Source organism: Cupressus sempervirens, chromosome 5 (assembly GCF_028749045.1).
Source record: "Cupressus sempervirens isolate cs-2001-9-10 chromosome 5, ASM2874904v1, whole genome shotgun sequence".
NCBI lineage: Eukaryota > Viridiplantae > Streptophyta > Pinopsida > Cupressales > Cupressaceae > Cupressus > Cupressus sempervirens.
This window is the reverse complement of record NC_143122.1, coordinates 422,024,564-422,037,026: the sequence shown is the minus strand read 5'-3', so window position 1 is coordinate 422,037,026 and position 12,463 is coordinate 422,024,564. Positions and strand designations below refer to the sequence as shown.

At 34.7% G+C, this 12,463-nt stretch overlaps 1 protein-coding gene across 1 annotated transcript in view; it reads left to right on the top strand.

The window, feature by feature from the left end:
• LOC149556582 (ASC1-like protein) overlaps positions 1 to 6,831 on the top strand; it is a 70,346-nt gene extending 63,515 nt beyond the window's left edge. Inside the window, exons 6-7 of the mRNA XM_089830972.1 lie at positions 6,175 to 6,359; positions 6,448 to 6,831. Coding sequence (XP_089687098.1) covers positions 6,175 to 6,359; positions 6,448 to 6,476 — 214 coding nt within the window. The 3' untranslated portion in view covers positions 6,477 to 6,831. The remainder of the gene's footprint in view (positions 1 to 6,174; positions 6,360 to 6,447) is intronic.
• The last annotated feature ends 5,632 nt before the right edge of the window (positions 6,832 to 12,463 follow it).

The window sequence follows — 12,463 nt, the reverse complement described above, 5'->3', positions numbered from 1 at the left end:
GATAGTGAATGTTTAGGTGTCCATATCATTGATGCTAGAGACCTTTGATAGATGATGATTTTGCTGCAAAAGCATGCTCAAGAGAATCACCAGTATCCACAAGTCTATATATAGACCATGACCCTCATTGCCAACAACAATAATAGTGCGTGTCGTACGATCAACAATTGAACACTTGTGTGAACTGAATACCACATCAAGTTGAGGAGAATGTCACATGATCTAACTCGTTGAGGATAGGTTTAGTTTCATGCCAAGAACATAGTTTACATTGAGGAAAATGAGATTCCTCCCCCTAGATTGTAACTATACATTGCCCTTTCCAACAACAATATACTCAGTAGTTGAATCACTGAAGGGAGAAAAATTTGTAAACTAGTCATGCTTGTGAGTGAAATGCAAAAATGCATCAAAATCTATATACCAAGCAGAAGGTTTGACATGTTTTGTAGGTCTTTTAGCCATGAAGGTGTAAAAGGAAGACTCTGTTTGATTTTTGTGCTCAACAACATTGGCTTTAGGCTGAAACCCTCGCTGCTTCCATTTGTCAGAAGCCAACCAATTGTGACAATCCTTGATCAAATGTCCATATTTGTGACAAGTAGTTACACCACACCTTCTTTGAAGCATCCTTAGATTGATTAGAGCCCTTCTACTAAGATGGTTGAGAGTGTTGAGATTTACCTTTGTCCTTATGAAAGGATTTGGTTGAAAAGGCATGCTTTGAGGAGAACGAGGTGGCATTGCTACCAAACTGTTGCTTCCAACGATCTTGCTGCTGAAGTTTGGTGCATAACTCTTGAAATTTCAAATCAATGTTAATGGAAATAATGTTGAGAGTCTCTATAAAGTGCTTATAAGATTTTCATAGTCTCTTCAAGGTGATGACCACCATATCTTCTTCCACCATTTCTTGACCAATGGCTTTGAGCTGATCCCAAATGTCTTTAATTTTCGTGAGATGCTTCTATAAGGACAAGCGTTCATCCATCATGATGGAGAACACCTGGTTCTTTAGAAAGAACACTCTATTTCGTCGAATGTCTCATGCAACTCCTTCAAGTGCTGCCAGATGTTGTCTGCAGACTTGCTAGAAAGAATCTGAGGCAACTGATCATCTACGACAAAGAGCTTGAGAAGCATGACAACTTGATTCTGATCATCAAACTTGTCCCTATCTTCTTGTATTGTGGTAGGATGAGTCTTTGTGCCCAAAACAATTGTCTCAAGTCGATGATATTCGAAGATTGTCAGCATGCACTGCTTCTAGGTGTTACAATTCTTTTGTTTAATCTTTGATTGTCTTTCAACATTAAGTTGATCATTGACACCATCTGGCACATTTCGCAATGCACATAAAACGAAAACTATAGAAGAGGAAATAGTGTGGATTGAAATAAACACGAATGCCAATGCAGAAAACAGAGGCAAATTCAGGTACAGACTTCAGAAAAAATGATGAAGTACAAATGGCACGGATTTTGAGAAAATTTCCTGGCTGACACAGCAAAATCCGAAGACAGCCCAGAAATTCTGGCAAAATACACAGATAGATCCTGAAGTCAAAATTCAAATCTGCAAGCACAAACATTGAGGCATGAAGAATGAGGTACCCAGAACAATATGAGACTGACTCAGTTGGCTCTCGAAAAACTCACCAAAATTTGTAATCAGATTTCAAATCCGGCAAGACAATTGAGAGATTAGAACAGAACCCTAGCAGGCTGCAAAATCTTTAAAAAATAACAGATTGCTGTAAGAAAAAATGGTGGAAACTGCAAAAAACTAAAAAGCCACAATTCACAGAAAAGCTGTCAAAGAACGAGCTAAAAATTCCTGTTTTTGCAGAGAAACACTGTTAAGAATGGATGCCCAGTTGCAAAGAAAGAAACAACGCCCAGTTGCAGAGGAAAAACAATGCCCAAAAAACACCTATAAGTTGCAGGAAGTTTCACTCCATAAATACAGTCATGCATGCAGGAAAGAATGGCCACAAAAAAACAGTGTTTGCAGAATAAACCCTATTTAGGTTTTAGCCATGAGAAGAAAACTTAGCAAATATTTCCTAGAATCTTCAACAATCGAAATTTTTAGGAAAAGAACGAATGAACAAATCCTATTATGAATTTTCGAATTTTTTTAGACAAAATACATATTACATATCACGCAAAATAAGTGGTAAAATATTTGATGTATTAACAAATGATTGAAGAGATCATTATAAAGAATTTACAGATGTACAAAATAGAAAGTTTCTAATAAGAACTTGAGAAGATCATGAAGACGATCTTATCTACAAAACCATTGAAGTAATAACATAATAATATTTTAATAGTTGTCAATAAGATGTGGATATGATATCTTGGAGCAAAGGACCAATGTGATTATGTAGTGGTGCATCATTAATAGAGATGAATGTTTTTATTGAGGGTGAAGGACAAAGTTTACCTTGGGTTTATATATTGGTGCCTTGCATGAAGTTTTCTTAAAACATTTACCATTGTTAATGGTAGGCTATGCCATCATGAAAAAGGGTCACTGCTTATAACAGATCATGTCTGGTTGAATAGAAAACTACACTTGAGAAGTTGAACCACTCAAATTCAGGTTTACTAAGAAGTCAAACATTGATTGACTATGGGTTATGAGAAGTGCTGCATCTTTGTCCTTTTGAGTTCAGCTCCCTTGGTTTGTCAGTTTTAGTTCATTGTCTTCCTACATCTGTTCTCTTAAATGGCTTGTCAGTATAGTGCCATACACAAGTGGGGATAGAACATATTTCCTTGGTCTTTAATTTTTGTAGCAGTTTTTGTTTAATATGATTCCATTGTATCTTCTGTAATACTGCCCTTTAGAGGGAGCTGTATATAGTGATGCTTGGTTACTATGGTGAACAGAGTTTGGAATATAAATTTCTGTTTTCTTGTAGAAAATACAGAGGGTAGAAACATAGGTTTTCCTCATCACTGCATTTGCACTCTATAATGCTAGGTGGAAAAGTCGACTTGGTTTTGTGCTGTTAGAGGCATGTTGAATGACTTACTTCAGTATGGTCATCTGAATGAGGCACTTGATGTACAAGATTGACAAGGTTTGTTCGCTACAAAGTGTCAAGCAAGTGAACAAACAATCATGCATCAAGAGGATGTGTTTAGGTTGATCAATACAAGGAGCTTAGAAGATCAAGTTATAGTGTGGCAAGGTTGAGTGGTTGACCAAATTCACTTATGCTTCTTATTTTTTTCCTTTTTGGATCAAGAGGAAATATGATCCAAAGTGTTTTAACTTTTAATGTAAGGTTGGGCATGCTTCATTTTAGTTAGATGCCTCTATAGTGTTTAGTATTATGGAGCAATTGGAAAATATTTGCTTGATATTAATAGTGATCAAGAGATCAATTTATACAAGAGATTGAACGACGTTTCTTTAAGAAACAATCATAAAGAATAGAAACATAAAACTAAATATTAGAAACATTCTAATATTTACATGAGATTACAATAGATAACCATTAGATACTAAATAGAGATAATAGAAACTATCTATTATTGTAATACCCTCCCTTAATGGTTAATCTATCCAAAACACGAAGTTGTCAAAAAGCTAAAAAGACAAATTTTGTCTGCACAGAGTGCTCGGCAATGTTTGCTTTGGGTTGGGAACCAAATTACTTAGATAGGGCGGCTAAGCGCCTCTAACATTCAACCTTCATGTGCCCAAATTCGTGGCAATAGCTGCATTGAATGTTCTTTTTCTTGGAGCCTTTTGAAGTTGGAGTAGAGGATCTCTGCTGAGAAGACTGTTATGAACTAGAACCACCTTATCGTTGTCGCCATAATTGCAAACATTGGACTTTTGACTTTCCTCAGGCAAAAATATTAGTTAGAGATACCATAGCATGTTTTCCAATGAAAAAGCGTGAATATCTATGAAGGCACTCTTTGAGGCAAAAAAATGGAAGACCCAAAAAATTTGAAGGATGACCCAAAAGAGAGCTCAAAAAATCCAGAAAGAATGTTAGTTTTTGGATCAATTGGCTCAAAAATTGAGGCACCCAAAAAAAACAGACAACCCAGCTGAGATCTCAAAAAACCCTCCACGAATCTATAAATGTTTTTTTGATCAAGTACAAAAAATTAGGGTTTTGAACAAAAACGACCTTGCTGCAAAAAAACCACAAAAAATGGCAGAAATGTGCAGGAAAAACAGATGGATCTGGACAAAAATGGGTTACAGAACCGAACTAGAAGTTGGTGGATTCAGATATCTTAGAACAAAAACCCTAGTCGGATTATAGAGAGAGTTGTACGCAAATATGCAGGTAAATAATTTCAAAAATAAAAGGCAGATAATTTCAACCAAGAAATTATAATTATTCTCAAATAAATTTTAGAGTATTGGCTTTGATGCCATATTACGAAGTAATTGGAAAATATTTGCTTGATATTAACAGTGAACAAGAGATCAATTTATACAAGAGATTGAACGAAAACTAGGGTTTTGAACAAAAACGACCTTGCTGCAAAAAAATCACAAAAAATTGCAGAAATGTGCAGAAAAAACAGACTGATCTGGACAGAAATGGGTTGCAGAACTGAACTAGAAGTTGGTGGATTCAGATATCTTAGAACAGAAACCCTAGTTGGATTATAGAGAGAGCTGTATGCAAATATGCAGGTAAATAATTTCAAAAATAAAAGGCAGATAATTTCAACCAAGAAATTATAATTATTTTCAAATTCTTTTTAGAGTATTGGCTTTGATACCATATTACGAAGTAACTGGAAAATATTTGCTTGATATTAATAGTGATCAAGAGATCAATTTATACAAGAGATTGAACGACGTTTCCTTAAGAAACAATCATAAAGAATAGAAACATTCTATTCAAGAAACAAAATACTAAATATTAGAAACATTCTAATATTTGCACGAGATTTCAATTGATAACCATTAGATACTAAATAGAGATAATAGAAACTATCTATTATTGTAATGTTTAGGTCCTTCATTTATATGCCATTTTTAGGATAGCTTATTATAATCATACAAAAGTTTTCAAGTAGTTGCCTTTGAAGACGATGCATATTGCCTTCATCCCTCTCGTATAAATCACTGGAGAGAAACCAATATAACATGTCCTCATCTTCATGTGTTAATTGTTACTTGTAAATTGTAGTTTGAATACTAATAGGACCTAGATGATTGTGAGCTCATGTGGAGTGCCTTTTGAGTTTTATTGAGCACATCATGTGTATGATTAAGTTTGCTAGTATTAATCAATTGTTTATGGATGAGATATATGATAGCATCGACTTATGATAGAAAAGTTAAAGGGGCATATAAGTAACGAAGGAGAATCACCCCATAGATATAGTTTTCAAATGGATGCAAAAATTCACGGTTGAACAGTCGAACAAGATGACCACACCTTTACTCCTACCATATATGCTCCAATCTCCAATTCTGTAGCATAAACGTATACCATATAGACAGCCATGACATTAGTAAGATAAGTTAATCCAATAGAGTTTTCCCAGACACAAATGTAGAGGACACAATCATAGGTGAGTTTGGAAATTTCATTAGCTTCAACATATCATGGTCTTATCAGTATTTGAGATTAGTATGACGGTACTCACGCATGGATAGCTCTAAAGGCAAAAACTCTATTTTAATAAAACATCGTAATTATGCATTTTGTTGAATTCCTTGGCAGCTATTTAATAGATTTTATAGCTGCAAATGATTTCTAGACTCTATTTTCAACTGAATACGTATTGAGGTCTCAAGCTTAACAAAGTTGGAGTGGATACTCCTTAGTGTACTCAATTAAGTGCAACTGGTTGGCTGCCAAAAAAGACAGGAGTTAGTTTGTGTGCATTCCACTTCCACTCTATATCACATAAGGAAGTTTGATATTAAGGGGTGATGAAGAATTGCTTGTAGCCATCCAGTGTGCTGAGTTGGATGCTTTTCGTGAATTTCTTAATGTATATCTGAATCTTTAGTGATCTTTAGGGTAGATAGAGATGTACCCATTGTTGAGCATGCGTAGCAATATGATATGGCTAATCAATGTGATAGACATGATGAGTGGATTTAATTTTTCGTTGTTTCCATGGTGTATCTACATTGAACCTGAACATTGTGGTCTGTTGATGGTTTTTACAGTTATGAAGTGCTCCAAACATTGGACAGAGAAAAGCACAAGAAAGAAGGACCCGTTTACTACTATGTCTTCAACACTCTGCTTTATTGTTTGCTTGTCCTGCATATATATTGGTGGGTTTTGATTTACCGTATGCTTGTTAGGCAGATCAAGGCAAGAGGAAAGCTTGGAGATGATGTGAGATCAGGTATAGTTCTGATTTTTGACTTGTGTTCATCTAATTCTACAGATCATGACTCTTGACTTCACGAGTTTTTGTACTATTGATTGTTTAGATTCTGAAGGTGAGGACAAAGAAGATTGAAAAATGACGAGTTCAGCGAAAAACTACCGCACGATCAAGTGGAATAATGGCTTGAATGCAATGTTTGTACAAGTGTTAACAACTATTTTATACAAAAAATGGTGGAACTTAAAACACACGGTTGTTGAAATTCATTGTAGAATATGAACTGCAAGATTCATTGTTGCAGTAGCTGGGTTGGATTTCAGATAGTGTAATTGGATGCTCACACTTTTATGTTACTCGTAATGTATAATTATAAGGTCAACAGGCAGTGGATATTTGGCTCAGCATGTTGTCTCAGACTTTTGGTTAGGTTTGAGTGCGATCTGATTGTTTGTAAGAATTTTTAATTGAAGTGTAACTTTCTGGCAAACACTGGAATTGAGATTAATTAATTGGTCGTGTACGCTACATGATCCAGAATCAATAGCATAGAAAAAGTAAGCTCATCATAGAATAAAGGATTTCATGTCTTACAAATTTCTCAACCTGCATGGTACGTCACATTTAATGGAAGAAGGAAATGCATGAGTTAATAAAAGGTTTTTATGCTGAGGACTATTTTCTCAGCCCATGATGTATCTTAAATATGATGTGGACTGTTTCTTATTTTGTTAAAACGTTTCAAACAATTTTTTGTCAGTAACTCGTGGACTTCAAAAATTAAATTCACTATTGCATTCAACATGATTGCAATGCAGAACGGGTTCAAAACCATTGTCAGTTATTCATTTCTTGACATTTAGCATTTAATAATTTATCCAGGCATTCATTTAGTAAGACGTCATTAAAATTCTCTCATTCATTCATTCATTAAAATTATGATTTGTAAACTGAAGAATTGGTTAGAAAATTCTGGAGAATCAGTCCAACAAATAAGAAATTATTTGTTCATTTGTGAATACCATTATCCTGTGAGAAATTGAGTGCATTGTGGGGATGCTACGAAACTAAGAATTTCAGTATTTAACGAGGATATTGCGAAGATGTAGTTTATGCCGCTACTAAAATACACTTCGTCAATGGTTCAGTCTTAATAGACGGTTTTCGGGGACAAAAAGGCAGTTGGTGACGTGCATATTGCTGGTTTGTATTCCGCCGATAATAGGTGAAAGAAACTTAAAATTGGTTGCAAGTATATGCATAAGAAATTCACACATTTGAGGCGTTATATGAAGGTAATGAAACATCCTCTTGATTGTTGTTGTGCTTTTGCTGCTTATTATAATGGGTTGCATCTTAAAGATATAATTTTTTGGTCCAAAACTCAGAGCAGTTTTGCATCAATTTGAGAAGATATTAAAGTTTAAGGATTTGAAAATGTCATAAAGTGTTAAACAAGAAATTTAGACATTTTAAATGATTGAATGGGATTTAATGAGCATCACATGATTAGAGATTAAGAAAAACCATGGTGTAGATGCTTCAAGATCTTAATTAAAAAAAAAAAAAAAACTGTTCCATTGGATTATCAGATCAAAAGTTATGACCTTGAAAGTTTCAACACTTTTGGTGGACCTAAAAAACTTATTTTTTAATATATTCCAAGTTGAGAGAAAGAAGGGAAAGGGATTCTAGGGTGGTTATACTAACCAAGATAAATGGAGAAATAAGATTTATTTACTATAGTTTTGATCGTGCATATGGTGGCTTTGGCTTCCAAATTATTGTAATGAGAATCTCCATGTGGCTGCAACATTTTATTTTTTGAATGTTGTAATCTCATTTCAGTGGGATAACACAAAGCATGTACATTTTTTTGTTTGTTTATTTTTTGAGTATAAGCAAATTGTTGAACATGAGGTTGTTTGCACTTCTGGTTAATGGGTTTGTGAGATAAGTGAAAAAAATGCCTCCATGAAGGAACCATGTTGGAAAAATTGTTGATGTAACAGAAGAGGGTTTTAGAGCTCTTAAGGAAGAAGAAAATGAGGATGAGGATTGGTAAGATGAGGTTTTGTTGGAACATGTTTCCAATGCGAAGGACAGAGAGCTCATGTCCCCAACATTTATGAAGGACAAATAGTAAAGTAGATGACAATGAACAAGTTTCATATGTAGATGAGGATATCAAGTCTACACAATTTGAAGATGTGAGCTTCTTGCTATCAAAAGAGCCTTGCTAAATAATGAGAAAGAACAACCTCAAAGGAATTATTTGCTTGGTACAAGATGTAAGTGTAATGGTAAATTTTGGAATGTTATTATAGATGGTGCTAGTACTAATAACCCTATTTAAGAGGAAATGGTTAGTAAATTGAAGTTAGAGAGGAGACATCCAAATTCCTATCAGATTGTTTGGTTAAAAAGAGACAACAAGGCTTTGGTTAATGTTGTTTGATAATGTTCAAAATAGGAAACTATCATGATGAGGTATTCCATAATATTATGGTTATCTTAGAATATATAGTCCATTGATATAATTGAGAAGGGGGTAGGGGGGAGTGAATCAGTTATCCAACCATTATCACAATTATCAACCTTAAACAAACGTAACCATATGAGTAATATAAATTGAAACCACAACAAGATACTCATACACAATAACACCAGATATGTTAACTAGAGAAACCCTTGATCAGAGGGAAAACTCTGGTGGGAATCATACCCACAAGATGATGTACTAAGATAAATGTTCCTTGCTAGAGGATGGACCTTGTTAGGAGTTTATAAATACATTCAGTACATATGAGTCCCTATTAAGAGACACTAAATCCCTGCTAGGAGATTCCATCCCTATTAGGAGTTGCAGAAAATAGCTGGACCCATTGCCCAAATAGCTTCAAGGGCAAGACAATGAACCCACTGTCCAAATGATCTCTTTATTATTCCTTGCAAAATAATAGAATTGTATTGTATTGTTCCTTCTTCTTTCTTTTTCCTGTCAACCAGACTTCTGCTTCTTCTGATCTTGTAACCAGATCATAAATCTCGCATCCAATAATCCCTTGGATTGCTTACATGCATTTAATAAGCACTCTACTCTTTTTTGCACTTCACACTTCATACGATAATCGCAACACTTTACAAACAAGGAAAACATCTTTCCTTTATACCATATCTTCATAATCATTCCTTTAGTCATCCTTGAGGATTTCCCAATTTATTATAATAAGATAATTAATTAATTACAATTACAATACCACTGTCGGCTTACAGTCTATACATGATAAACTTTACACATGCAATACTAGGGCTTGCGCACTTGCTGACATCATCAGCTGACTGTCCTTAGTCATTGCTTGACTGTGCATCTTCTCATTGCATCTCAGATGAAAGATATTTAACAAACATCAAGAATTGCTTTCCCAATACTATCTCTGGACTGCTCTTTATAAACTAGGTACATCTTCTGTACGTCTTCGACTTAGACTCTACACACTTAACCACATCATCAAGACACTATGTTGAACATGTCCATAATTGCGCATCACCAAATATTCAAATCATTGTCCATACCATTAAGATCTCTATCTGTTACTCAACCACTCTTTATAAAAACCATGCTATGTTGACATCAATGACAAACACAGTCATGAATGCAACATGTCAATACTCTCCAATGCTCAGGATACTCCCCCAAATTAGTATCATCAACATTCATGCTAAGAGATTATGGATGCTTGTTATATGTTTTTAGGGAGACCGTGATAATAAAATCAATATATAATACATGATGTGTATGCAAATACAATTCTTTGACAAAGGATAATATTCTGCACAAGTTTGAAGTCATTGGAGGAGGTAGAGAAAAATATATGTAGCAATGCAAGAATTCGTTTAGTAGACGAAAGAAAAAGATATCGATGGAATCAAGCATGCACATTTTGTTTTTTTTTGACTCCTAAAGATAACAAAGAGGAAGTAGTAGATGTATCTACAGAAGTTGCAAATTTGTTGGATGAGTTCCAAGATATTGTATTTGATAATATACTTGAGGGGTTACCACTAATGAGGAAGATAAGTCACTAGATGGACTTGATTCTTAGAGCTGGTTTTCTGAAAAAGGCAATCGCTAGAATGAGTCCAACAAAGAATAAAGAGATGATTAGACAAGCATAAGAGCTATTGTAGAAGGGATTGATTTGAGAGCTTTTAACTCCATGTGATGCACCTAGGAGAATGACACCAAATAAAGATGAAGAATGGAAGATGTGTCTAGACTCTTTTGTAGAGGGTATATCAAATGCAAGACAAAACTCCATAACTTTCCTTATCAAACCTTTAGAAATAATCACACAACTATAGTCCTTGACTTCCACGAGTGCTTCTTCAATAGTTAGATATACAAGTACTAGGTCTTCGACAATCTTCCTTGACCCGCATTTGAGACTCAACAATTTTCAAACCTTTTGTAGACACAACTTCCCACATCAAGCCCCACATGGACATAAAAGACTTACTTCCACTAACCCTTACTATAAAAGGATCTCACTACAATGCATTCACAAAGTTGGATTAGGTGCTAGAGGGTTCCTTTATTGAATTTAGAGATTTGAAACAACATAATGGTCTCAGTAGAAAATACCCATAACAAAATTTAGTGATGCTTTGTAAGGTTGTTCATTCCCATATAACCCTATCTGGTCACAACTTCCAAAAACAAGGACCCAAACACATTGTACTTTTAGACACCATTTTCCAAATTATCAAATGCATCACAAATTCAAACCTAGGTTCCACCATTGATTGGGTTAAATATACACGTCACATAGGCCTAAAAAGGCCGATAGGTTTGATATACAAAGAAACTATCATGTAATTAGTTATTCCCTCTCAACCAACACTTGGAACATTTTTGCTTAGACATTTTTGAAACAACACAATGGTCTCAGTAGAAAAGACCTACATCAACATTGAGTGATGCTTTGTAAGGGTGTTCAATCCCATGTAGCCCTATCTGATCATAACTCCTGAAACCCCAAAACAAGGACCCAAACACATTGCATTTTTAGACACCCTTTTCCAAATTACAAAATATAGCCCAAAATTAAACCTAGGTTCCACCATTAACCAAGTCAAATATACACTATTCACATTGGCCTAAAAAGGCTAATAGGTTTGATTTACAAAGAAATTATTATGTAATTAGTTCTCCCCTCTCAACCAACGCTTGGAACATTTACACCTAGACATAAATTCACCAAATCCACTATTAGTTAGCACCTAACCCCTTGGTTTCTATCTTTGGAAATGAATTCTTTATCTTCCTAGCATACCACATAATGGATGCTTGGCCTAGGGCATCAAGACAAAATTTGCCAACTTGAAGGAAAATTTTGAAACCATTTGCATCCTATTGTAAATCCTACAAGCTAACATTCCCTAATGGTTTAGCCAATTTGGCTAATGGAATGTTAGGGTTTTATCAACATCTTACCAAACCCTTTGTTAATGAGGGTTTCAGATCAAATTTTTAACAAAAATGGCTCTAACTTGATTCATTATTTGCTAAAACCCTCCAAACCAAGTGCAAATTGAAGCTAACTCATTAATCTATCTAGAAATGTTCTTCATCATATCTCCCAATTTGTAGACATTTGTAGTCATTTCAATGCAAATCAAAATTACATCAATAATGTACACCTCAACCCCTATGGGCCATTTAAAGACATTTTACAATAATTGGAACCAATTCCAACCAAAATTTGAACCTAATTAGTTGTTAGGAGAAAATCTGCAAAAGTTACATTGTGGCTTTTTGACAACTTGCACTTCTAACTACTAGATGGACATTGTTACATGGCCAAAAAGATTCCAAAAACACCAATTCTACACTTTTCCTACTTGTTTTACCTATTTTTACCTACTAGGTCTTGATTGGCCTTACACTAGCAATTTTGCTTATTTGCCTTTCAAAACAGTTCAATGTAATTAAGATGATATGAATTGGTCCATGAGACCTTAATAAAACATGAATAATTAAAACAAAATGGAAGTGTGAATGGGTTTTCATGAGGTGCCTCTGCACTATACTCCTAGGGTTGGGAAAATCTCAAGTCTCT